This window comes from Macrosteles quadrilineatus, unplaced genomic scaffold (assembly GCF_028750875.1).
Source record: "Macrosteles quadrilineatus isolate MER2022 unplaced genomic scaffold, UCM_ALF_1.0 Scaffold_14__1_contigs__length_3811126, whole genome shotgun sequence".
Classification (NCBI taxonomy): Eukaryota; Metazoa; Arthropoda; class Insecta; order Hemiptera; family Cicadellidae; genus Macrosteles; species Macrosteles quadrilineatus.
The window spans coordinates 2,883,965-2,911,165 of record NW_026542607.1 but is presented as its reverse complement, the minus strand read 5'-3'; the positions used below and the strand labels follow the sequence as shown (position 1 = coordinate 2,911,165).

Below are 27,201 nucleotides of genomic sequence, written 5' to 3'. Positions count from 1 at the left end.
AACTTTACACTGGCATCAATCAGCAATCAGCGGTAGCACCAGTAGCCTATTACCATTGACTATATAAACACTAAGTGTTAAAGTTTACATAGTCAATGAATGCTATTAATGAATTCGATTCTATACATATTGTGACAGATCTATGAAATGGAGAAAAACGTAAGGTTAAAAACGTGCTTATACTTGTTTGCATGACATATAACAGTTTAAATGGAAGGTTTTAGGACAATTGGACACAGTTCTAGCCGTTATAAAATGGCTTTATAAAGTCACCAAACGGCTTTTAGGAGATGGCTTCGTAGTCTACAGTAGGCCTATGTTTTGAAATTCATGAATGCAAGTTCATTATAGTTTGATTTTTAATTGTCTACTTGCTCATGACTAACAAAAATAACAGGTGAAATGGGAGGTTTTTGGACAGTTGGATAACAGATATAGACGTTAATAATGGCTTTAGAAAATCAGTAAACAGCTTTTAGGAGGATATGGCCGTAGCCTACAATATGTTTTATTTATGAATGCAATCGTCATAGTTATTTTTAAAAATGTCTACTTATTCATGACAAATAAATGGGGAAATGGGAGGTTTGCGCACAGTTCTAGACGGTAAAACTGGCTGTAGAAAGTCATCAATCTGTTTTTATTAGGATATGGCCGTAGTCTAAAGTAGGGTTTGAAATTCATTAATGCAATCATCATAGCTTAATTTTTTAAATGTCTATTTTTGCTCATGACAAACAGCAGGTGAAATGGGAGTTTATGGACAATTGGGCACGGTTTTAGGTGTTAAAAATGGCTTTAGAAAGTCACCAAACGGCTTTGAAAATTGCAAATTTTCCTTGTGGGGTGCTCCACACCCCCCAAACCCCCCGGTGGACCCCCCCCTTGACAAGGTCCTAGAACCGCCACTGACGACACGAGTAGAAAATTTATGGTACGAGCCTTGGCGAGTGGCTTAAAAACTTCTACGAGTGTTGTTAACATTATTTACCTACGACCTTTTATTATTATTATTTACCGTAGCCGTTTCAGTGCAGTTATTAGAATTGAAAAGTAGGCCTGTCTCTTAACAGCATTGTTTACTTTCATAACAGCATAGTTTTACCATAGATAAAACATACTCCGTTTTACTCATATCAACACGGGTATCGGACCATCGGACCAATGAGGTTCAAGGATTGAGAGAGCAAAAGTAAAATTGTAATAGTTGTAGTTGTAGTTCTTGTTGTAGTTCTGCTTAGTCAAGCAATGATTCTATATTCTATGGTCTGTCGCCCTGTCGCTGTCGGCTGTCCTCGTCCTGTCGAGTGTGACTGTCCGACTCTGTCGTCCGTCAGTTCGTTGGGTATTGGGTAAACAAACCCTGACTGAACTCAAACCAAAGAACCTTAATTAATTCTGATCAGCAGCGATGTAAATGTTATCTTACTCTAACTGGATTAATACATCCTTCTTGAACCAGTTAAAAAAAACCAAAATAATTATTTTGGTGTCATTGTACAACAGTAAGTTCAGTTCAACCTAACCCCTAAAATGGAAAATGAACTAGAAGGCCTGTGTAATGGTACGTAGCCTAGGCCTATGTTTTGTTTAATGTTAAGTTAAAGAAAAACAGTGTTAAACTAATATCATAATGTAGGCCAATAATACGTAAAATATACCTAGCCCTAGGCCTATAATATACTGTAAATGTCAATAAAATTAAAATCGACAACACTGATACTTTTAAGTTATACCGACTATAATGGTTACCTAGGGCCTAGGCCTCTGTAGGCCTAAAGAATTGTTTTTTCGAAACAGCCGGTTTACTATAATTTACTTAAGTTGAATTTGAGTTTCTCTAACATCATGCATAAAAGAACAATGTTGCCTAAAACGGGTAGCCTACTAACTGGCCCGTTGGTACCAACTGGCCCTAAAGCTCTACAATAATCTCCCTGACGGAATCAAGCACCTTGAGGGTAACAAGTTTGCCTCAAATCTTAAGAGCCTCATGAGAGAACAGCCCTACTACAGCTTGAAAGAGTTGTTCGAAGCAAACTTGGAACTTAACAGTAGACTATTGTCCACGCCATCCGCGTGACACGTTATAACTCCATCTTGGAAGTTCTGTAAATAGTAAATAGCATTTGTAAATATGTATATATATAAATAATTTTGGACGCAGCTTATCCAGTGTGATACTGGTCTCAGGCTAAGAAGAAGGTAATCAGTTACACTTCCAAATCAGTTGGCACAAACAACCGAATGAGTAATATTGATTATTTGATTGTTAAATTCGTTTGTTTAGTTAGGTGAGGTTTACCTTACCTAACTAACCAAAAGATAGGCCTATATCGATCGATATTTTCATTAGGTTGTTTTGTGCCAACAGATATGGAAGTGTACCCCGTAAAACTGGAAGGCCCTAGTTATAATGTAGGCCTACTGCATTGGAGAAAGTCAAGCCTAAGTTACAACCAGTAACTTAACTTACACTGGAATTTTGGTTTAAGTAAGTAAACAGTTATTAAAAGTGTGGCAGACTGAGATATGATCAATGGCTAAGGGTGAAAACATAGTAGTTGTAGAGCGTAGCGGAGAGTGTAGCTTAGCGGTTTTAAAATCATACATGTACGTAACTTAGGTGCGCCATAACATAGTGTAACGGGTACGTCTGCGTCTACACGTAAGTCTCCGCTACGATATTCCACTGCGATTGCTTTACCTTGAGGGTTTGGTAAAGAGTCAAACCGATTATAAAATGTATTTTTATTTTGTCAGTTCATGAACGCCATCCTGTTTGGGACAAGGAATAAGTTAATGTAAATTACGATGCATGAAATGGTATTGTGTAATTAATCTTGTCAAAAGGGTGTAACAGTTAAATCTCATTAAGTGACATAAGTTATTTAATAAACAATTTATCCTGTTTCAGTTTTTTTTTCCTTAGTTTGTATAGTGAAAAAAAGTTTCTATATTTAAATATAGGTATCCATGAAATTTGTATTATTATATTATGTAAAGGCTATGAAGGCCTAGGCAGTTTTTCAATGAATGGTCACTTTGCTGTGTTTTAACTTACTGTTTTAAGCTTGTTATAAGACGCTTCTTTTATTTAATTTCCCTTTACTATTTTCACCATTCATCAATTTCTTTACAAAATCAGTAATATATCCTACAATATATTCTCAAGATAGATAGCCTAAATCTAGAGTAATTTGGTATTATCCGGAGGCCACTCTTATACAGCCCGCTGCGGCGGTTATGTTAGAATGGGTTATCATAAATGGAAAGAACATACTTTAATTGACTTACTGTCCAAATTTGACATAATTACAATTAGCTGCCTTTGAGATATGCCTCCCAGAAGGCAGCGATGTTGGCGAGGATTGAGTTGAATGCGTCACCGCCTCTAGCTGCCACATCAGTTATAGGCGGTGACAGGTGATGCGCATGCTCACCTCATCTCATTTGATCTGGTGTTTTTTTATTCATAATGAAACGAGGAAAGTCCTACTAACATATTTATGATAACCCACCCTAACATAACTGTTGCAGCGCAGTATAAGGGTGGCCTCCGCATCATACCAAAGTACCAAATCAGGTTTAAAGTAGCCTAAATTCAAAAGTACTGTAGGCCTAATTCAGCTGTCTTGACTCGCTACATGGGCGATCCACTAGGCGATGTATTGACCCCAAACTGTACCCTACTGTACATGTGCAGTGCCGCTATCATCAGGGGTGAAAAAACTCTCAGCTACGCTCTCCGCTAAAATTTAGTCTTGCCACTCCACTATGTTTTCACCCTAAGAGGTCTATAGGCTAGTGTTGTTTCTGTGCCGGGAGACAGCCCTTGATTTAGGCCTAAGCCTAGATTTTCCTAGAAGAGGGCAAGAGGGGCAGATTATTGTTTAGGATCCACTCTTTAGGCCTACCTAGTTGTAAAATGGGGTCTTTTATGGCTAAGCTAGTCAGATTACACATAATTTTCCATTATTCAATTTTAAATGTTTTTTTATTTGCTTTAGTCCCCTGCTATACTCTGCCGCACGCTGTTGCGTTTGACGGTGGTTGCCGCACGTTTTGTGGCGGCCAAGGCATAGGTGGTGTTGTCAGGGCTCCCAACTTAAGAATTTCTATTCACCACTAAGTTATCCTAGTGTTTAGATGTGTTGATTTGATTTTGTTGATACCGTAGGCTAAACTGTCCGATATCGACTTTATAGGCTTACCGGTCAGTAGTCCAAAATTGTGTCTAACATCAAACAATGTTGTTCAAACCTGGCATGTTTCTTTGCAAATGCAACATTGTGGAGCTTTAAAACGTCAAATGTCAGCTTTACGTTTTTTCTAGTCCACCTGCAAGTAGGCTACAACCGCTGCTGCGCCGTGTCATGCTGCTATCAAGTTATTAAGTGTCCTGTGTCGTGTTTATGTACTGTATGTGTAAATTATTTTGATGTTTTGACGTAAAGCATTTGACGTAAAGATGCTGCATTTGCAACAAAACATGTCAGCTTTGAACAACATTGTTTGAAGTTAGACGTACAGTTTTGGACTACTGACGGAGGTAAGCCTATAAATTCATTTATACGTATTCCAGGGGCTATCAGAATTAATACTATGTGCGATATTGACATCAGTCGTAGTTGATTCCGTAATTGTGCATACACAAATTTAGTAAACTCATGCACAGGAAAGAAAAACAAAACCACCTACCACACTGGCAACAGAAAGTGAAATGAGGGAGGCAAGGCAGTACCGAGCTGGGCTGAGTTTTTTTATCAGTTGGCAGCACTTGACAGCACCTGCCGCTGAGTATAAAAGGTCCCATATGCACCTAGAGGCTGCACGTTTCTGGGGCTCCTATGTGCGCTGACGTGCATCTAGCCAGCCGCAGCGGCAAGCGGGGTGCCACAGAGTATACAAGGAGCCTTCGTATATATAGTAGAACTTCTTTAGACCGAACCCCTGCAACCCGAACGTCCACTAATCCGAACGCCTCATTGCTGTACTCAATACACAGTACAGTAGTTCTTCATTGTATACTGTTTTTATTGATAGTACCTGGGGACCGAGCTTTGCTCGGGGAAAATCATTAGTTCACTCTGAAAGCACCTTAGTATTGGAGATGCATAAATCCATTCCCAAACTCCACACGGCTCGCCTTCACCACCATTTCCTACGTCATGGACCTGTTTCCCTCCATTCCCATTGCATTTAAAGATTGCAAATACCTTAATCTAATCGTCATAAACAGTTCCCACACTCCGGACTACTCGCCTTGACTACTTCCTTCACCACTTCCTACGTCGCGGACCTGTTTCCCTCCCTTTCCATAGCATTTTAGGATTGCAAATACTTTAATCTAATCATCATAAACAATTCCCACACTCCGGACTACTCGCCTTGACTACTTCCTTCGCCACTTCCTACGTCGCGGACCTGTTTCCCTCCCTTCCCATTGCATTTTAGGATTGCAAATACCTTAATCTAATCGCCATAAACAGTTCTCACACTCCGGACAGCTCGCCTTGACTACTTCCTTCACCACTTCCTACGTCGCGGACCTGTTTCCCTCCCTTCCCATAACATTTTAGGATTGCCCATACCCTTATCTAATCGTCATAAACAGTTCCCACACCCAGGACAGCTCGCCTTGACTACTTCCTTCACCACTTCCTATGTCGCGGACCTGTTTTCCTTCCTTTCCATAGCATTTTAAGATTGCGGACACCTTAATCTAATCGTCATAAAAAGTTCCCACACTACGGACTACTCGCCTTGACTACTTCCTTCACCACTTCCTACGTCGCGGACCTGTTTTCCTTCCTTCCCATAGCATTTTAGGATTGCAGATACCCTAATCTTATCGTCATAAACATTCCCCACACTCCGGACTTATCGCCTTCACTACTTCCTTCATCACTTCCTACGTCACGGACCTGTTTCCCTCTATTCCCATAGCATTTTATGATTGCCTTTGTTACTTCCTTCACCACTTCCTACGTCGCGGATCTGTTTCCCTCCCTTCCCATAGCATTTTAGGATTGCCCATACCCTTATCTAATCGTCATAAACAGTTCCCACACTCCGGACAGCTCGCCTTGACTACTTCCTTCACCACTTTCTACGTCGCGGACCTGTTTCCCTCGCTTCCCATAGCATTTTAGGATTGCCCATATCCTTATCTAATCGTCATAAACAGTTCCCACATTCCGGACAGCTCGCCTTGACTACTTCCTTCACCACTTCCTACGTCGCGGACCTGTTTCCCTCCCTTCCCGTAGCATTTTAGGATTGCCCATACCCTTATCTAATCGTCATAAACAGTTCCCACATTCCGGACAGCTCGCCTTGACTACTTCCTTCACCACTTCCTATGTCGCGGACCTGTTTTCCTTCCTTTCCATAGCATTTTAAGATTGCGGACACCTTAATCTAATCGTCATAAACAGTTCCCACAATCCGGACTACTCGCCTTGACTACTTCCTTCACCACTTCCTACGTCGCGGACCTGTTTTCCTTCCTTCCCATAGCATTTTAGGATTGCAGATACCCTAATCTTATCGTCATAAACATTCCCCACACTCCGGACTGCTCGCCTTCACTACTTCCTTAATCACTCCCTACGTCACGGACCTGTTTCCCTCTATTCCCATAGCATTTTATGATTGCCTTTATTACTTCCTTCACCACTTCCTATGTCGCAGACCTGTTTCCTTCCCTTCCCATAGCATTTTAGGATTGCAGATACCTTAATCTAATCTAATCGTCATAAACAGATCCCAGACTTCGCACTGCTGCCCTTGACTACAATCATAGATAAAACCATAGACTATAAAACATACTCCCTACAATGTATCGAGTAATCTTCAGTATAATCTTTGCTAAATATTATGCTAATTATTAAGTGATGTTTTCCTTTTGTACTGTATTTGTAATTTGCTAGTATACTGTGGGTAGTTGGCTTACTATGAACACATGCTACAACTTCAAGTCTTTTGTTTACTTTATCCTTGTTATTTAATTCATCCAACATGGTTACCTAGCAACCCATAAGACTAATGTTAAAAAAATGTGATTTTCAGTTTCATTTTTCTACGTAATTAGATTTTTGTTGGCAGTTCTAACTGCATGAAACTCGTTTTTAGGCCAAAAATAAACTATTTACAAGATTTGAAGAAAATCGTCGGAGCCGTTTTCGAGATCTTTCTGCAAGCAAGCAAGCAAGCAAGCAAGCATACAAGCAAACATTGCTCGTATTAGAGTATAGGATACGCACTATATTTACTTGTAAATTGTAATCTATAGTACTGTTTATTCCCTATATTTCCTACTGTATTAAATAAACACTGTATTTTAATTTATAAAGCATTTTTCACTTTTCCCTAGCTTTGTTATGTAAAAACAACAATATGTTCTGTAATCCGAACTATTCAATAATGCGAACTACCCCCGGTCTCAATTAGTTCGGATTAACGAGGTGCTACTGTATGTGGTCACTCCACACAAGCTCAGAGGTCTAAATATGATTTCTTAAGTCTTGTCTAGGTTTAGACCAATTTATTTCCCGCAAATAATTTGGATGCTACATTGAAAAATGTGTCTAGGCCTACACAATTTATAGCCGTAATAAGACCAGTGCTAAGCAAATAAGATGGTATCATTCATGTACCGGTACACTCATCCTACACATATCTCCATTCATACTTGGCTTTTAAACTACCTACCTTTGTATGGTCGCCATTTCAATGTAAAGTATTAAAGTACATCTACACATCAAGACAGACATTGTGATAAAGATCATTTATTGAACTATGAATAAAAAAGCCCTTCAGGGCTCTATGGTGAACTGAGTTGGGCCTACAAGAAATACCAAATAGGTATAGCAAATTTGCTACAAATAAAATTGAAGATGTAATGCTCAAACATGTAATATTACCGGTAAAAAAATAAATGCTTTAAGAATAATATTTTTGCTACAGTTGTCTATGGTCCTTGAAACATAAAAAAATATAAGTTTTTACAAGCTCAGCTTTTTTACCATAAATAATTAAGTCCTAGTATTTTTTTAAAGTGATAAACTTATAAGATCATTGAGCATTGAGATTCTGTGATATGGGTTGATTCAAAAACAATAATTTATAAGTTAGTAGTCTACATTCTAACTTTACGTATATCTTCTTGATAGTTTTAGTTCGTTCTTGAGCACCATCGTTTCATACTAACCGTTGTATCATCATAAGCACCTAATATAGCACTATGAATCTAACATTGTTCTCTAAATTTCAGATGAAGAACGGCTTGCAGCAGTTGAGCACGAGTTGAAACAAATATGTTCAGAGATACAAAAACTATCAGAGAGAAAGAGTGAATTAATCGCTTTTCAAGAAGAACTGAAAGATCGTATGAATTTAGAGAAAAGCAAATCATTAGCAGACCAAAACTGGGATCGAACCGGTTAGTTTATCTAAAAAGTTAATCTACAGTAAATCCATTAATCTTTTTGTTATTTATCCAACGTTTTTAACACCAATGAATCCTGAATCCATGTCTTATTTTTAATCTAGTCCACTATTATGAGCAGATAAAAAGTTAGTAAATAATGTTCAAGTAATATTAAAGTTTACACCAAGAAATAATATTAGTCACTTAAATAAAGAATAGTAAACCTTTTGTGAACAGAATTAAACTGTATATATTTTCAAGTTTGAACTTTTAGGTATACCATTCCATTTGAATATTAAATTTTTATCAGTTTGTTTTGTTTTTCATGTAGATTACCCCTGGCATGACAAACTATTAAAAGCTCTTCGAGATGTGTTTAAGATCAAAGAGTTTCGTGCTCATCAGTTGGCTACAATGAATGCAACAATGTCAAGACAAGATGCTATTCTAATCATGCCAACTGGTGGTGGGAAAAGTCTCACTTACCAGCTAACTGCAGTCGTCGATAAAGGTTGGTAGCAATGTTTCAATCATAAATGGGCGAATAATTGTTAATGGGGGTATTTTTGTCCCCAATATTTGCTGACTTAATCTTATTAGATATTTTTAATATTGAGGGTGGAAGTATAGGCCGGTTTACAGGATTGGTTTAGGCTATAGGAAAAAGATGTAAAATTTTCCAATTGAGTTTTTTTTCAATATTGTTTACAGAAAACAATAACATTTAACAATTTTTACTACACAGCCATCATCTAGAGCTAAATTAATTTTCACATGGAACTGACCTATTGTTTTTCACAGGGTTCACTCTGGTCGTATCTCCTCTCCTATCTCTAATGGAGGACCAGGTGCTCGCTCTCCGACGTCTGAACATTGATGCTGGAATGTTTCACTCTCAGTCTGACAAGACGGAAACCAACCGGCTGATGCAGGTAAGTTATGATAAAATACTCAAAGAAAAAATACAGAACAGCAGCTGATTCGGCAGTAGTATAGGCATACACAAGGAATTGTGATCGTAGAAAGCATCCCTGAAATCCTAAATATATTTTTTAAGAGTAGTTGTAAATTCCTGCACAAAGATTTAGAGATATTTTGGCTCTTCTAAAAAAATTTTAAAAAATCTGCTTTGGAAAATTGAAATTAACCCTACATCTTAAGGTTAGTTACCTTACCTTACCTATTAGGCCACTCAAACCTCAGAAGGTTTTTGGCCTCGCCAACTATGCCTCGCCATCTCTCTCTGTCTTGCATCCATTGAGCCTCTGCCCCCAATCTTCTCAAGTCCTTTTCCACTTGGTCCTTCCAGCGAAATCGTGGTCGTCCCAAGGGCCGCTTTCCTCTTGGTAGTCCTTCATTTATCGCTTTAACTGTTGCATTTCGTTCTCTTCTTGCGATATGGCCTGCCCACCTGAGTCTTCTGCTTTTGATTTGGGCTATTATGTCCGGGTCTCTGTATAGCTCACGAATCTCTTTATTAGTGAGTATTCTCCATATTCCATCTTCATTTATGGGATCATAAATGCATCTTAAAATTTTGTTTTCAAACACCATCAGCTTTTTTTCAGCTTGGTTTTACATTGCCCATACTTTTGACCCATACAATGATACAGGTTGTATGATGGTTTTATAGACCCATAAAATCTAACTTAAGGTTAGTAAGATGAATCTAAAACCGGCAAAAGAACTAGAGAAAATTGCGATGAAACCTCAATAACAAGACCCTCAATAGCAAATCACCCATGGCAAGTGTCGTCAAATGCCTTCGATTGTGTACTACCCCCAATCAGCAGGCCTACTACTTATCACAATGTAATTGCCGACCTCTATTAGAATTCCACCTTGATAGCAAGTCATATTTATAATCCCTATGAGAGACTTGTTAGGTTCTACCATTAGACTTCCCATCTATAGGCCTATGGACCAGCTGTAGCAAATTTTGTATTAATAAGAATGTAGTTGTGTGAGCCAGTCACAGAATGCGCTAGTGTCTAAAATTCTATTTTATACGTTTTTTTTGTTGCTGACCAGGTTGATGGGTCATAACAGTTGCCATAACTCATCATAAGTCATTCCCTGTGTTTGACTTGGTTAAAAAGATTGTGTATTCGGCAAAATTTAGTAATTTAGATCAGCGCAATCTGTAGGTGGCTCACATCAACTACAACGGTTTTAATAAAAAAGCTGGCTACAAATTTAACATGGGGATGGAATGTCTAGTTGTATTGATAGTCTTAAGCTATCAGCTACTGTAGCCGTTACTAAGTGAGAATAACACTGATGACTTGTGTGGCTTTATTAATCCTTTCACTTTATATTAAGGTAAAAGAAGACTTGTGTCTCTAGGAATATATCAAAAGTCTCCATTCCATCACCATTGGATGTATTTGCATATAAAAATTTACAATTCACAAGACGGTAGCTATGTTACACATACACCAGCAAAAGTGTTGAAAAATGTATTAATCCTAATAGTACAGACATGTGTGATAATGAAGAAATTATTCAATCCCTGTGTCAAGGTAAAAATAATGATTTTGATAATACTGTAAATTAAGTTTTGGCGGATCATTTTTAGGCAATGACAGACTCCAAATCGGCCCTGAAGTTGATATATGCTACACCAGAAAAGCTAGCCAAGAGCAAACGCTTCATGAGCAAGCTTCAGAAGGCTTACGAAGCGGGTAGATTGGCGAGAATAGCCATTGACGAGGTACATTGCTGCTCTCAGTGGGGACATGACTTTAGGCCAGGTGAGCGTACTTTGGTTAGGTACGTCGCCAAAACAAACAATGCAAATCTAATAGACTATTAGGGTAGCCCAGCAGAAAACCTAACCTTACGGCGCTTACCAACATCTTTAACCGATTTTTCCAAAAAGATACTTTTAGTGTACAAACAAGGAATTTTTTTAGACAATAGTTTAGAAATGGTTACTTTTACATTCAAACAGGGATACAATAATTTCTTGATTAGCACCCATGTTATTGCTGTCAGGGCCGTGTTAAGGGTCAGTAGAGCCCTGAGCAAACCCAAAAGCAGCGCCCTCTTTTTCCTAGAGCGGGTGAGCGGTGGTTGGGGAGCATTCGGCAGGCTTCTCTGGGCATATACCCAGTCTGCCTGTTTATAATAGGGTCCCTGGGTGCTGTTTTAGGAATATAGCCTAATAAAAAAATACACCTTTCAACACTTCTGCCAGTGAAAGTGAAATATATCTACCGGTACCATCTTGTCATTGTAAGTACAGTATTTATGTATAAATATAAATATATTGAATAGTGATGGAAGGCATAACTTATTATATTATATTACAATAATAACAAATTGTTCCGGACTTGGGTGCCGGAGGACATAAACAACATAAAATGAGTTTATACTTTATAGGATTTTTGTCTGGATGGGACTGAATGGGAAAGAGTCCAAACTGGCACAAGAGACACAACACTTTACACTATCTAGGTTTTTATATTTTGGGTGTATACACAAAACATTAGACTATTTCACTGTCACTGACAGCATTTTCAACTGAGGAAGAGAGAGTTTTCTTCAGGTACAATATGGTGGCCAGAGGCAATATGAGTTTTGAAAGTCCCTTTTGGTATAACTTTAAGACTGGACCACTTTCCCTGAAAGCGTAATTCAGTACACACTGGACATTGTCTCTGGTCAAAAAATGCCCCTGGCGTCAAAACTAAGAGAAAAAATAAAAAAATCTGGAAGCTGCTGGTTTAATTACAAGCAAGATCGTTTCTGGACCCTGATGTCATTGCTGGGCTATGAATTTATTATGCTAACGATAAAAAAATTTTGGTTTGGACCGTTCTTGTACAAAATCATTAAAAATGCTAATGGCGTTGAAACACAAATATGACAATCAATTTGATTTTCTCGCATACCAAGGTAATAGGGTTAGGCTAACATATTAGGTGTGTTAATAGGATTGTATTTTGTATAAAAAAATACAAAACATTTTGTAAGTAATATTCCCATAGAAAGAAGAGACAAAAATAAATGAATAAGTAAGTAATATTTTCACAATATGTTTGTTTATATTGCAGACTACAAGTTCCTGGGAGTGTTAAAGTCGATGTTCCCAGATGTTCCTATTCTGGGGCTGACAGCCACTGCTACATCCAAGGTTACACTGGATGTCCAGAAGATGTTGGGCATCCAGGGATGTATTGTGTTCAAAGCCTCCTTCAATCGGCCCAACTTGTACTACGAGGTGACAGTCAACGCTGACCTAAATTTAGTCATATTAATTAGTGATGGTCCGGGGGAGCGAGCTGGTCTAGTGGTTAGAGCGCGGGACTTGGGTCCCTGATGTCCCGGGTTCAAATCCTGCCAAATCACTTGTGAATTTGATCTAAGCAGGGTGTCTAGTAGTCGGGAAAATCGGGAAAGTCGGGAATTAGTATTGAATTTCAAAATGGTCTTGAAAAGTCGGGATTTAGTCTTAAATTTGATTTCAAAGTCGGGAATTTTCATGATTTTGCCGCGATCGCGGACGACGACGATGACGTTTCCGTGACCGCGGGAGACGACGATGATATCTGCTCGGCTGCGGGAAATGTTCATGATTTTGTCGCAATCGCGGACGACGACGATGACGTTTCCGTGACCGCGGGAGACGACGATGACGTTTCCGTGACCGAGGGAGACGACGATGACGTTTCCGTGACCGCGGGAGACGACGATGATATCTGCTCGGCCGCGGGAAATGTTCATGATTTTGTCGCGATCGCGGGAGATGACGATGACGTTTCTGTGACCGCGGGAGACGACGATGACGTTTCCGTGACCGCGGGAGACGATGACGTTTCCGTGACCGCGGGAGACGACGATGACGTTTCCGTGACCGCGGGAGACGATGACGTTTCCGTGACCGCGGGAGACGACGATGACGTTTCCGTGACCGCGGGAGACGACGATGATATCTGCTCGGCCGCGGGAAATGTTCATGATTTTGTCGCGATCGCGTGAGATGACGATGACGTTTCCGTGACCGCGGGAGACGACGATGACGTTTCCGTGACCGCGGGAGACGACGATGATATCTGCTCGGCTGCGGGAAATGTTCATGATTTTGTCGCAATCGCGGACGACGACGATGACGTTTCCGTGACCGCGGGAGACGACGATGACGTTTCCGTGACCGCGGGAGACGACGATGACGTTTCCGTGACCGCGGGAGACGACGATGACGTTTCCGTGACCGCGGGAGAAGACGATGACGTTTCCGTGACCGCGGGAGACGACGATGACGTTTCCGTGACCGCGGGAGACGACGATGACGTTTCCGTGACCGCGGGAGACGACGATGATATCTGCTCGGCCGCGGGAAATGTTCATGATTATTTCGCGATCGCGGGAGATGACGATGACGTTTCTGTGACCGCGGGAGACGACGATGACGTTTCCGTGACCGCGGGAGACGATGACGTTTCCGTGACCGCGGGAGACGACGATGACGTTTCCGTGACCGCGGGAGACGACGATGATATCTGCTCGGCCGCGGGAAATGTTCATGATTTTGTCGCGATCGCGGGAGATGACGATGACGTTTCCGTGACCGCGGGAGACGACGATGACGTTTCCGTGACCGCGGGAGACGACGATGATATCTGCTCGGCTGCGGGAAATGTTCATGATTTTGTCGCAATCGCGGACGACGACGATGACGTTTCCGTGACCGCGGGAGACGACGATGACGTTTCCGTGACCGCGGGAGACGACGATGACGTTTCCGTGACCGCGGGAGACGACGATGATATCTGCTAGGCCGCGGGAAATGTTCATGATTTTGTCGCGATCGCGGGAGATGACGATGACGTTTCCGTGACCGCGGGAGACGACGATGACGTTTCCGTGACCGCGGGAGACGACGATGACGTTTCCGTGACCGCGGGAGACGACGATGACGTTTCCGTGACCGTGGGAGACGACGATGATATCTGCTCGGCCGCGGGAAATGTTCATGATTATTTCGCGATCGCGGGAGATGACGATGACGTTTCTGTGACCGCGGGAGACGACGATGACGTTTCCGTGACCGCGGGAGACGATGACGTTTCCGTGACCGCGGGAGACGACGATGACGTTTCCGTGACCGCGGGAGACGACGAAGACGTTTCCGTGACCGTGGGAGACGACGATGATATCTGCTCGGCCGCGGGAAATGTTCATGATTTTGTCGCGATCGCGGACGACGACGATGACGTTTCCTTGACCGCGGGAGACGACGATGACGTTTCCGTGACCGCGGGAGACGACGATGATATCTGCTCGGCTGCGGGAAATGTTCATGATTTTGTCGCAATCGCGGACGACGACGATGACGTTTCCGTGACCGCGGGAGACGACGATGACGTTTCCGTGACCGCGGGAGACGACGATGATGTCTACACGGCCGCAGGAAATGTTTATGATTTTGCCGTGATAGCGGACGACGACGATAACGTTTTTGTTACCGCGGGAGTTCTGCATTATTTCTTTACTTGAAAACACGACATTATCAAATACTACTTTATGACAAAGACAGGGGTTGGTGTAGTATTATAGACAATTTGGTTAAGCTATAAAAATTGGTATCGGCATCAAGGATCGAGAATCGATACATTTTGGTATCATTACCCACTAATTGTTGAACAAACTAGTCTTGAAAAATCTGGAATTAGTCTTGAAAAGTCTGGAATTAGTCTTGAATTTTGTAATGGAAATAAACTAGACACCCTGTCTAAGTGATAATGCCGCAACCCCTAGGTCTAGTTATGTGAAAAACAATCCCTGGCTCGTGTATAGCGTCCTAGGACAAAAAATACAAAACAAAGCAAAAATGAGTGATGATCAAAAGAAACTTAGAATAACTGTATATTATTGTATTAGTTCCTTATTGTGTCTTTTCCTCCATTCTCCTTCTTCAAAATTGGCAAGATTTTTTTTTAATATGAAAAAATTGTTTCTATCTTTTTATTTAATTTTCATGTTTCTGCCCCATAAAGAAATATTAGACTAATCGTGGTTTTGTATATTCTTATTTTGGTTTTATGTGACAGTAATTTTAAAGATAAGAGTTTGTTGCATGAATAAAAATCCGTTAGTACAGGGGTGCCCATCCCCCCTAGACTCATGACGCACCCCCCCTCAATTGAGCAACAGCCCCCCCCCCCCACCATAAATGATGTACACAACAAATGAGAAACATTATTCCCCCGCCCAGCACTATTTTTAAAACTATAAAAAAAGTTTTATAATTTTTTTAGATATTTAAAATTCAAACCCAGTTAATCTATATGAAGATATAAATAAAGTTATAGGTTTGTCTGTACATTGCTCAGAATTATACCTATTTTGGGTTATTTATGTTTTATACATTGAAGAAGTTGAAACATGTCTTAGCTCCATTTATGTCCGTCTGTCACGGCCCAGAAGACATTTTACGCGGCCTACTCATGGCCTACTCTAAAGAAAACTAGAGTACCGATTATGATTCTAATGGTTTAATTGTATCCACAGGATTTGCGAGAGAGTCCTCATAGCCATTAAAATATGGCCTCACTATTTTGGAAATAAAATAACGGACGATCAAAAACACAGTTTTGTGTGATTTTTCTAGTTTATTTTCTCCATGTTTACTACATACGTCATTTATTTATGAAATACTAATAATCTGTTAAGAGAATTTAGAAATTACGAACAGCTGTTTTGATAAAGATTCCTTTTCCTAGCTGTCACTGATATGTTTACATAAATGTTGTTGACAAATACTGTGTAGGCCCTAACCATTTCCGATCACGTTTGTAACCATTTACGATCACGTTAGTAAGCAAATCCAAAACCAAGTGAGATTAATAACCATGTGTGATTTGGCTTACATAACGGGTTTGATTTATCACGGGTACTAATATATAACTGTAAATTAAATTAAATAACTAGAGCCATCATCCAGGTCGGGAACCGGAGATTCTGTGTGTATCAGGTTGTACTTGAATTTTGATTACAGGGAAAAGACCGCGAATCAGTGTTGTACAGGACTGGAAAACTTATCTTTTTATATAAATAAAATTAGAGTTTTATAAGTCACCACAATTTAAGGAATTTTTTATTGTCAGAATATCCATATAGCGTTCGTAACCTCTACTTAACGAATTGTCAGCGTCTTTTCTCGATATAACGATCTCCTCTCCCTCCCTTTTGAAACATCACAGCTCCTTTGATGAAAATGAAATGGAAACAACGCTTGCGCCAACAATCGTCTGCTCCGTTTTACACTTCTGTCTGCTGTCCGCTATGTTACAACAGATGTCAGATACAACAGCTGGGGAATGATGACGTTATAATGCTTAGTAAACTGTGATTGAGTGATTATAGTTCGGCCGCTTAGAAAGCGACCTCCTCCAGCATTGGTTTAGCATTAGCGCGCCGGTCGTTTTCTAAGCGGCCGAACTATAGTAACCATGTTAACTTTAGTAAGGCTGTGATTGGCCAATGAGTAGGCCTAAATATGGCGACTTGTTGAATTTGTGTATGAATTGAAGAGAAACCTATTAAAGAACAAAGAAAAAGAATAACAAGATTGTTCTCGTTACATTCCTTTTTAAGAGTGTTTTAATTATCTCTAAATATAATTTTACACTTTTTTATCACTTATCTATCAATTCCTATGCTGTGATACAGCACCTATCGGTAGCCTATCTGTCTATCATGAGCAGTACCTTATAACACTTTCTAAAGGTTCCTTTAATATTTACGTTATTTATAGCAATGCAATGTTTGGCTAGTGATTAGTTGAGTTTGAGTTAGCTATAATTTTAAACGTTGCCGTTTGTACAACTGAGCCAAGATAAATGATTTGAAATTTACAATAATAATGTTATTGCACAATAATAATGATTGTGCAATATTGAATTTTGTTTATAAAAATGATAATCGTGACGTTAATGGCTGTTTACAGCGTTTTGATGAGTTTGTCATTTGTTTTTATAATATAATGGATTAACCGTATTTTTCATTACCCCCCTCTCCCTATTAACTCAAGTAATCGAGTATCTACACAATAGTGTAAAGTATTGTAGCCTATGCTACTTGATTGCATTTTAACGAGCTTTATGTCAACAAAGCATTCTGTGCTGAGTCGCGGTGTAGCTGGACGTGTCTGTACCACGCGTTATCTTTTATCTATCACAGCAGTTGAGCCATTCCGTGCCCACCCTCTTAGATCTCACGTCTTGCTAATCTTAAATAATAACTTCCTACACGAATCCTAAAATCCTATTTTAACTAATTGAATTCAATAATATAACTATTGTCATTAATTAATCCACTTTCTATCTGGCGACTTCGTAATATATTTTGGATTGTCTTCACGTTGAACACTGTTGCAATTAGCTTTAGCCACCCCCCCCCATTTGAATTTTTCGAGCCCCCCCCCCCAAGAATTTCAATGACGCAGTCTGCGTCACAGCCCCCCCTTGTGGGCACCTCTGGTTAGTAGCCTAAGGTTAAGGCCAGATTTCACCAAACACTTAAACCGCCATTAAGCCTTGCTCTAACTGCAGTTAGCTCTTAACTTCACCACTGTCGTTAGATAATTAACTGCCCAATTTTGACCGGTTAACTTCTTTAATATTTCGTCAAGTAAATATCAGCTGGCTTTAAGTTTTAAGTTTATATGGAAAGGTCAAATTCTAGAAGAGCATACAATAGGAATTAGCTTTTGAAAGTGATAGTGATGTGATGAATAGTTGCCTATGTTGTTCGCCAAACTAGGTGTGTAAGAGAAAAGCTTGATGATTTAACTAAGGCGGAACTAATTTTATTACTAGATATGAATTATCAAAACGTTTTGCCCTTTTCTTTAGGTCATCTCACAAGGTTTTTAGTAAAGACGTATCTCTAGGTATGTGATCAGCCACTCTTTTTTCCCGGCTGAAAAAGTGTTTTTCTACCTACATTATCGAACTACTTTTTTCTTTGTTCGAAAAAATAGGCTGCCTTTTCCTTTTCCCGGTTTTGAGTAACCCTAACCCTACTGTCAAACAATTAATTTAGTTCGGTCAGAAGTAAAAAGGACAATAACTAAACCTAAATTGTCATTATTCTGCTAGTATTTATAGAAAATCATTATTTTTATGGTATCTTTATTATATCTTGTTCTTGTGTAACTCTTTTTGCCTCAAGTTTTCTCTCTATTTCAAATGTAGCCTACCATACAAAGTTAGATTTTTGAGTCTTGACTCAACAGCAAAACTCAATCCTCTGTTCCTCAATTAAAAATGTTTCATCAACATTACTCTCCCTTTATTTACTCATATTAATTGTTTAGCTATTTATTCTTGTTTTCTGTTGTTCTTTCGTTCTATTGTTGCTCAGAATCTATTGTATACTTGTAATCTTGCTGTCTCCAGTTTTGTTTTCACTACCTCATAAACACCTATTTATTTTCTAGGTTATGTTTACTTATTGCTCCCATAACAGCCCGGTATTATGACAGTTTACTGCCACCGCCACCTGGATTTTACTCTAAACTCTCGTTTATAAAACCAGCATTAATATTGACAGGTTTTCGATTGTAAAACCAGATTTCCTTAACTGTGTTTTAAATCATCAGTTAGTTTTAACCAAAGATTAACTAAACCATTTTTAGCGTGAATTTGGTGAAATCAGGCCTTAGTCTCTGTTCCTTTTGTTTTTTTTTCTAGAAATAACAACACCTGAATATTTAAAAGAGTCTACTTTTTCAAATTTATGGTCATCTACCTGAACTACATTATGTCATGTCCATGACACTCTGTCTATGTACAAATTATACATACGACGGAAAAATACATATGAACGGGAAAAGAGTAGTTTTAATATTTTAATAAGAAAATAATGTTTTGGCTAGACTGATTTAGGAACAGGCCATACATAGTCAGTTTAGTAACCATCATCCACTCCTTCTGAAGAAGCCCCTTCGTAAAGGTGGAATATTAAATTAATTGTGTTGTGAACCTTTTGCATATGGATAAGCTATTGTCAACTGACAGGAACTCTCTACTTAGGAAAGTTAGTTGTGTATCCAACTTCCTTCTTCCTCTATAATGAAACTAATGACTCTTTATGATTCAGGTGAGGCCAAAACCGAGTTCGATGAATGAATGTGTAGACGAGTTGGCGGACTTACTGAAACACAGGTTTACCAACCAATCAGGTATTATCTACACAACATCCATCAAGGACTGTGAAGAACTAAGGGAGCAGCTAAGGTAAGGTTTAGGAGTTTTTTTGTTGTAGGGATAGTTTAGTTGTAGGCTATGTACATAAAAAAAAATATCAATAGCCTATTCAAGATATTGCATTTTCCTCTCTATCTATAAAAAAAAAACAAAAAAAACTCCTTATTACATAGCTTGATGGCTTTACTACAGTCTCCACTATTCCTTCAAAGGAATTTACAGTGTTTCAAAATTTATAGATTGAACAGCACATTTAAAATCACAAATTATTTATCACTTTCTGAATATTTAAAAATTTAATAATAAGTTAATTGTGTTTTGGTTTGAGTAAAAGTAGTTGTTTTTATGTACAGTAGACCCCCTCTTAACCGACCCTAATGGGACCGGACCTAGGTCGGATAACGCAAAAGGTCGGATAAAACGGGCAATCCCAAAAATCATAACACAATGAAGTGCTATTCATTTGGAATTATATAATCATTATTTTGAAGTCATACTAGCATTATTTATAAAATAAACTACTCTTATCTCCTTTTTCATATTGATAGAAAAGTCACAAATAAACACAAAACACGGTTAAGTCAAATAGGCCTACTTTCAGTGGAACATATTATAATACTAGGCAAGAGTCAATAAAATTCCTATTTTAATAACTTTAGTACTGCAATGTATTAATTGACTAGCTGTACCCGCGGGCTTTGCCCCGTTCAACTTCACAAGTGAGCTCGTTCGCATGGCTCAATCACGTCCTGGTTGATGTTCGTTCGCTACGCTCACTCACCTTTAGGTTGGAGCTCGTTCGCTCCGCTCACTTACCTTCAGGTTAGCTCGTTCGCTACGCTCACTCGCTTCCAGGTTGAAGTTCGTTCGCTACGCTCACTCACCTTTTGGTTGCAAATTGGCTGTAGTCATAAATTTAAAAAAATAATAGTGCTGCACCCTGTTGGTAATCCTTGTAACTTTAATGCTATTGAACATCATAGAACAGAACCAACTTGTTTAATTGAAACAGCTGTTAAGAAATTCCTTTTAAATATGAAAATCATAAGGTTAACATGGGAAACTCCAGAGCCACTGGGGCGGAGCCCGAAACTCCGATCAGAATAAAAACTACTTAGTTTTCCTATTTAATGCCCAAAGAATCGGTGTACCGAATTTCAGCCTCCTAGGTAAATGGGAAATGGGAGAATTAGTGATGAGTGAGTGAGTCAGTCAGTCAGTCAGTCAGTGAGGGCTTTGCCTTTTATATATTTAGATGCTTTCCAAATACCTTGTAATACAGTACAGAACCTTTTGTTGACATTAGATACAAGCGACCATTTTGTTACAAGACAGGACGTTTATTTATAGCCTCTCACTGGAGTCTCGAGGCACAAAAACTATCTTGACCTTGGAATTGTTAACCCCCCATCCCTGCCTTCCCTACAAGTTGCGTTGTTTGTTTACTCCGGCGATAAGATAATCAGTTCTCAAAATCGTGACGCACTTTATGATGTTATAAATTTGCCGCGCAGATAACAAATCAGATCAGATGTGCTCGAATACAGATATAGCTACGAACGATGATGACAAACTGACAATAGGCTATGCTATATTTTTTGTGATCAACACAAAATAACTTATTGTTAGTCATATCCTGTGGAGATAAGCGTATGGTTCAGTTCTCATCGCCCAGCGTGGGAGCGGAAATGCCGAGATTCCTAGAAAGCGGCGGTTAAACCGAGCTGCTCTCAAAGCAAGGTCGGTTAAAACAAACTGCATTATTTTACGATCGAAGGCGGATAATCCGATTATCGGTTAATACAAGGTCGGTTAAGAGGGGGTCTACTGTATCTGTTTCACAAGCTCCCTTGGATTTTAGAATGTTTTGTGGTAGTAAGGAGTAGGCTATAGTAGGTATTTCATTAAATTGTTCACCATTATTTGTAGGTTACTTTCAAAACACAGTGGTGTAACAGCCAGCCCCGCAGACCCCGCGGTGCGGGGGGGCACGCGGAGTTTAGGGGCCTGTGAGGTTGAGATACCCTTTTCTCCTAAAACCGTCTGTAAAACCGATCCTTATGTTCACGGATGTTTTTCTCTCCTAACCATTTTTTTAATACACATTGTGTTGGTAGATACTTTTATCCTGCCAAATCTACTGATGTTTTATCTTTTAATTAACAAAATTGTTAATGAAACACCACCGCCCACCGCAATCACCCGACGATGTGTGTTGTCCATGTGGTTTTGTTGCTTCAGGCTACAGCTGTGCGCCTACCTCCTGGGCGACACACTCGGAGCCAGCCCCTCCCCCTCCACCACTACCCGCTCACTTGTAACTCAGACTGACCATAGATCACCTGATTTTGATAGAGATCCATGCAGGTGACTCATCAGCGGTGCCTTTCGTGACAGGCTTTGTTTGGTTCTGTCTGTACTGTAGTCTGGGCCATTGCGTATATTGACAACAATTTAATTTATTACCTGAATAAGACTTATAAGAGTCAAAACAGGTAGTCCAGATAAAGTTACAAGAATCGCTCGGCATTCAGTATTGAATTATTTAAAGTAGAATCTGTCAATAGATTCTGAGATTAGCAACATGGAACTACATACTAATGTTGATTGACTTTATAACTATTTTGTACACAGAAAGCGAGATCTGCGTGTGAGCGGGTACCACGCCAACCTGGACGCAGCTCTGCGCAGTAAAGTTCACCAGAAGTGGCTGACGGGGGAGTACCAAGCAGTGGTCGCTACAATTGCCTTCGGACTAGGCATTGATAAACCTGATGTTAGATTTGTTATACACCATGCACTCAGCAAGTCTATGGAAAACTTCTATCAGGTCAATAAACAATTATTTATCTACGCAAATAAAGTTTGTAAAATTGTATAATCATTCGCACTTACAAATGCTCTAGACATGATGCTTCCACCATTGAATTTTCTTCTTATTGACTCTGAAACAAACTATTGACCCTGCCAAGTGCCATATTATACAACTTGAAAACCAACTTCAAGGTCCTGCTGCAAAAATGCTGTAAAGAATTAGGGATCTTTTCTATCCATTGATTTGTTGTAATAGCTGTTACCTTTCTGTTACACAGTAAACTTATAAAACTATTAACATTTATAGTTGGCTTTTAAGAAGTTGCTGTAAACATATCCAGATGTATATTGATTTAGTTATTGTTGTTTCCAACATTCATATAGACCTATTACAAGTACATTTTGTTAATAATTAATTTTAGTATTAAGATAAAGGAATTATTGATTGATTTAATGTTTAGCACTTTTCACATTTTACAATTTTTACATGGGGGGGGGGCTGTGGAATCTAACTATGGACTTCTTTAGTGCAATTAAAAAAATGTTTGTTACCCTCCAAAAAAATAGATGATTTAAAATCCCTCAAAAAGGTTTACCGAGTAATAGCCTATACATTCATGACACAATTTTAAGATACTATCATTTCAAAAATCTATTCTACAGCTCAATTCATGGGTTTGAAATCTTTAACACTATTCTGACGTGAAACAAATTCTTCTTTTGGCTCAAACTTAAGTTATTTTAAAAACTTGTTGACTGTGTTTTTGTGAGGTGTTTGGTTCGGATTAGGGTCACCTAGCCTAAACTTACCTCCGTTTGTTAGGACAGCTTGAGAAGTCCAGGACTCTCACGCTAACTGTCTCCGTCGCTTGCAAACTGCTTTTCGGCCTTCGTAAGATGCCATTGTGTCGATCTACCAGTACACGAAGTATACCAATGTGTACCAATGTATACCAAGTATACCACTAATTACTACTATGTCGTACGACAACGCGGTGTCAGCACAGCGACGCACTGACAAAGACCAATTTGGTTCTAAATACGATGAATATAATCGTTCGTGAATATAAATAACAAAAAAATACCACTAACACAATTTGACCATTACATTGTATTCCAGGAGAGTGGACGAGCTGGTCGGGATGGCAAGCCTGCCGAGTGTATCTTGTTCTACAGGTTGGCAGACGTGTTTAGGCTCAGCACAATGGTCTTTACACAACAGACTGGGCTGCAATGTCTCTACGGAATGGTGGGATACTGTTTGGACTTTTACAGGTGAACATTGGTAGCAAACTTAATGAGGATGTTGAAGCGATTTGATTAAATCTTTTTACAGTGGAACCTCAGTTTCGAATAACCCCAAGCTTGCTTAAAACCTGTTTTTCTTCTTTAAAATTTGAATTGAAAAGAAGGGAGCATTAGTTTTATAAAAAAAATCATTTTACATTTGTTTTACTAATTTAATGAACACTAATGCCTAATATTTGTTGATCAATCGTATCATTACAGCAGTTATACCGCCTTTACCTATCAATCTCTATCACTACAACTGGATCGCATGCTCTGTGCTGGGTTTTTGGTGACCCACTTGGCTCTCCTAACTTATGAACTGTCACTCTCTACACTTTACCTCTTTAGGGGTTACCATGCTCACACTCAAAAAAGACTCTGCATCTTTGACACAGGAGTTTGATTTTCAATTATTTTACACATCTGTAATCTGCATGAAACTGCGGCAATTGATTTGATATCAAAATAATTTGTAAACTATACTTGACATTGAATTAAATACTGTACCGTACCAATATCTCCCTACTTTCATGGTGAGTGCAATGGTGAACCCTTTATTTCAATCAGAATTGAGTAAGTATTGATAAAGCTGAATCAATTTTTAAATGATAACATGATGGTATGTAGTGTATGGTTGCAGCGGTGCTGTTGATACAAGCCTAGTTCTAATTTTGAGTTGTATCGTGGTGTCCGTCACTGCACGTGTTGTGGCCGGACCCGCATTTGTTTATGGTAATAAATTGTATCACAAAGCTTGTGTGTATTGCCGACGAAAATGTGATTTCAAGAAGCGAGAGGGTTTACAATAAAACTGTTGTTTCTAAACTAGTTCCCCAAGACTTAATTAGGATTGATGACATAAGATATGTAAACCTGTATAGTAAGTTCTGAGTATTTCAGTGCACGATCCAGTTGTTTTATAGAAATCTATTCCTAACCCTAAATCCCATCTCTATTCATTCACTTCACTTTCTTTTCTAAATCACACTACAATGCACTACAATGTTTTTATGCCAGATGTTTTTGGTTATTGTCATTTTAGTAAAAGTATTTAAATTTATGGCAAATAGTCTACTGCATATCCAAAGTAGCACATTGTTGTGTTTACAGTATATGCAAGTAGCCTATATATTTATTTTAATTCAAGGAGTATATATTGTTGGAAATTGAAATTTGAATTAAATCAATCTACTTTGAGGAATCATATTTTTGTGATATAATCAGGTTTTACCGTTATTCTTGTCAAAAATTGAACAGCCTTGACATGCTTGAATTTTAATTATAAAAAAATTTATTTACTTAAGGGTGTAACATAAACATAGAGCATAAGGGCCAAGGTTTTTGGAATTTTTTGAGAGGATAGCAGGCTTGCCTGAATGGGAAAGAGTCCAAACTGGCACAGGAAACGCAAAACTTAACACTATATACACAAAACATCAGAGATTAGAATATTCTAATGTTTTGTGTATATAGTGTAAAGTCACTTAGTTTACATATGTGTCAAAATTATTTTTTAACTTAAATGACATTGCGGTATTTATAAAATATTAACAAAACACATTAATAATACACAATTATTTCTGCCAAATTCACTCACAGGTTGTAATTAGCTTCTTACTCATTATTTGCAGATGCAGACGACAAATGATTGCTTCCCATTTTGACGAGGTGTGGGACCGTGCGGATTGTAACCAAATGTGCGACCATTGTCGTGCCCCGCGTGAGCCAAAAAAAGTGGACATTACCAAACACTGTCGCACCATCTACAAGCTTCTAGCACAAGCAGCAGCGTCCGACACTAAAATGACTGGTAAGTGGATTTACGGTTTTGACATTTCGATAAATTTACGTGTCTTTGGATAGGGTTATTATTTTCCTTACTCTGCATGTAAATCATTACATTTACAGACCTGTAAACAGTAGGAGTTGTAGCCCATATATTAAGTCCCCCAACACGTATAGTGCATTATCGACTTGCTGTTTCAACAAAAAATAGCTCAGTTTCGCTTTATTGATTCCAGCTCGCTAAATCTGAACTGATTTTGCTGTTAGCGTTTCTATTATACAACTAACATCTGGTAAAAAAATTACGTAACCTAAAAAAGATAACATAATTTAAATTTTTATTTTATAGACTACCTAAAATGTTAATCTGTGTTTTATGATAATCAAATTAATGCTAGTAAGAAAAATCTTCTTTGTATTACGAGCACAAATAGTTATTGCCGCTCTCTTAATGTATGGCCGCACTCAGCAAAAGCTCTCTGAGCCATGGGAATACTTTTTGATTTCAACTTCTGAAAAGAAGCTGAATAAACTGAGGTCCGATAAAACGGAGACCAAATATCACACTTGGCCACTACTGTATGCATAGATAAATCTTTATCCATGTTTTAACATGAAATCTCTCCTTATAGCTCAGAAGATCCTAGATGCCTGGTATGGTAAAGGTCCGCCTGCACTCAAGTTGTCAGGCGTCTCGGCTCCTACATTCTCACGAGACACGGCCGAGAACATTCTAGCCCATCTTCTCATTAACGGTTATCTTAAGGAGGATTTCCACTTCACTCCCTACTCTACCATCAGTTATATCAGGAGAGGTGGGTCACAAAGAGAGTTTGGGAGCAAAATTACTCATAACAAATTTCAAGATTTAGTTTGAAAAATTGATTTTAGTTTCATAAAATTTTGGAATCTCTTCTCTAATTTTCTAAATATCTTGGGTAAATTATAAATTGGAATTTACATTTTGTACATTTTATCTGAGGAACAGTCGTAACCCTGTACATCGTATCTTTTCTTGGGGCATCTGGGTCCAGGAATCGATTCTGCTTTGCTCTATAACCACTCAGGTACCCAGACAAATTAGTCATCACTATTGATATTGTTTGGAACTTTTCCTTCCTACTATCTTCGGATAAAGTTGGATTCTTGGTTTATTTGTGCCAAATCCCTGTCAGAGCTACCCAATTCAAGCATATTTTGATATTAATGACTTGACATAACTTTTGTGCAAATTTTTTTTGTAAGTATCAAAGAAGTCAACATTCTTCAGATTACTTTATTGCCAAACTTTTCCATATAAACTGAATGAGCAGAGAAAATTCTTTAGAAAAAGGTTACTTTAAATTCAGGAAAGATTTATGGAATTAAGCATCATAGTCGTGGCTTTATGTGTTTTATTCAATTACTTTTGGGAAATACCTAATGATTTTACTGTACTTTCCAGGCCAGTTGTCCCATAAAGTGGATGAACCTTCTTATGTAATCTCCATGACAATCAAAGGTAAAAGTGTGGATGAGAAATCCTGCGAGGGTAACAAATCTGAAAATAAATCTTCCTGTCCAAAACCTGCCAACAATGCAAAGAGAAAAAGATCCGAGACTGAAAAAGAAGGAAAATCTCATAAAGTTTACGTCATTGAATCGGACTCGGAATGACTTAAA

At 38.8% G+C, this 27,201-nt stretch overlaps 2 protein-coding genes across 2 annotated transcripts in view; both read left to right on the top strand.

The window, feature by feature from the left end:
- LOC129005025 (uncharacterized) overlaps positions 1 to 1,356 on the top strand; it is a 19,973-nt gene extending 18,617 nt beyond the window's left edge. Inside the window, exon 7 of the mRNA XM_054433774.1 lies at positions 1,232 to 1,356. Coding sequence (XP_054289749.1) covers positions 1,232 to 1,356 — 125 coding nt within the window. The remainder of the gene's footprint in view (positions 1 to 1,231) is intronic.
- LOC129005000 (ATP-dependent DNA helicase Q1-like) lies at positions 1,343 to 27,201 on the top strand. The gene is made up of 12 exons (XM_054433743.1): positions 1,343 to 1,564; positions 8,279 to 8,446; positions 8,766 to 8,945; positions 9,236 to 9,366; positions 11,013 to 11,187; positions 12,493 to 12,659; positions 19,544 to 19,680; positions 22,285 to 22,480; positions 23,585 to 23,739; positions 25,386 to 25,564; positions 26,172 to 26,354; positions 26,984 to 27,201. Exons 1-12 carry the CDS (start codon positions 1,534 to 1,536, stop codon positions 27,193 to 27,195), a joined length of 1,914 nt encoding a protein of 637 aa, XP_054289718.1. The 5' UTR covers positions 1,343 to 1,533; the 3' UTR covers positions 27,196 to 27,201.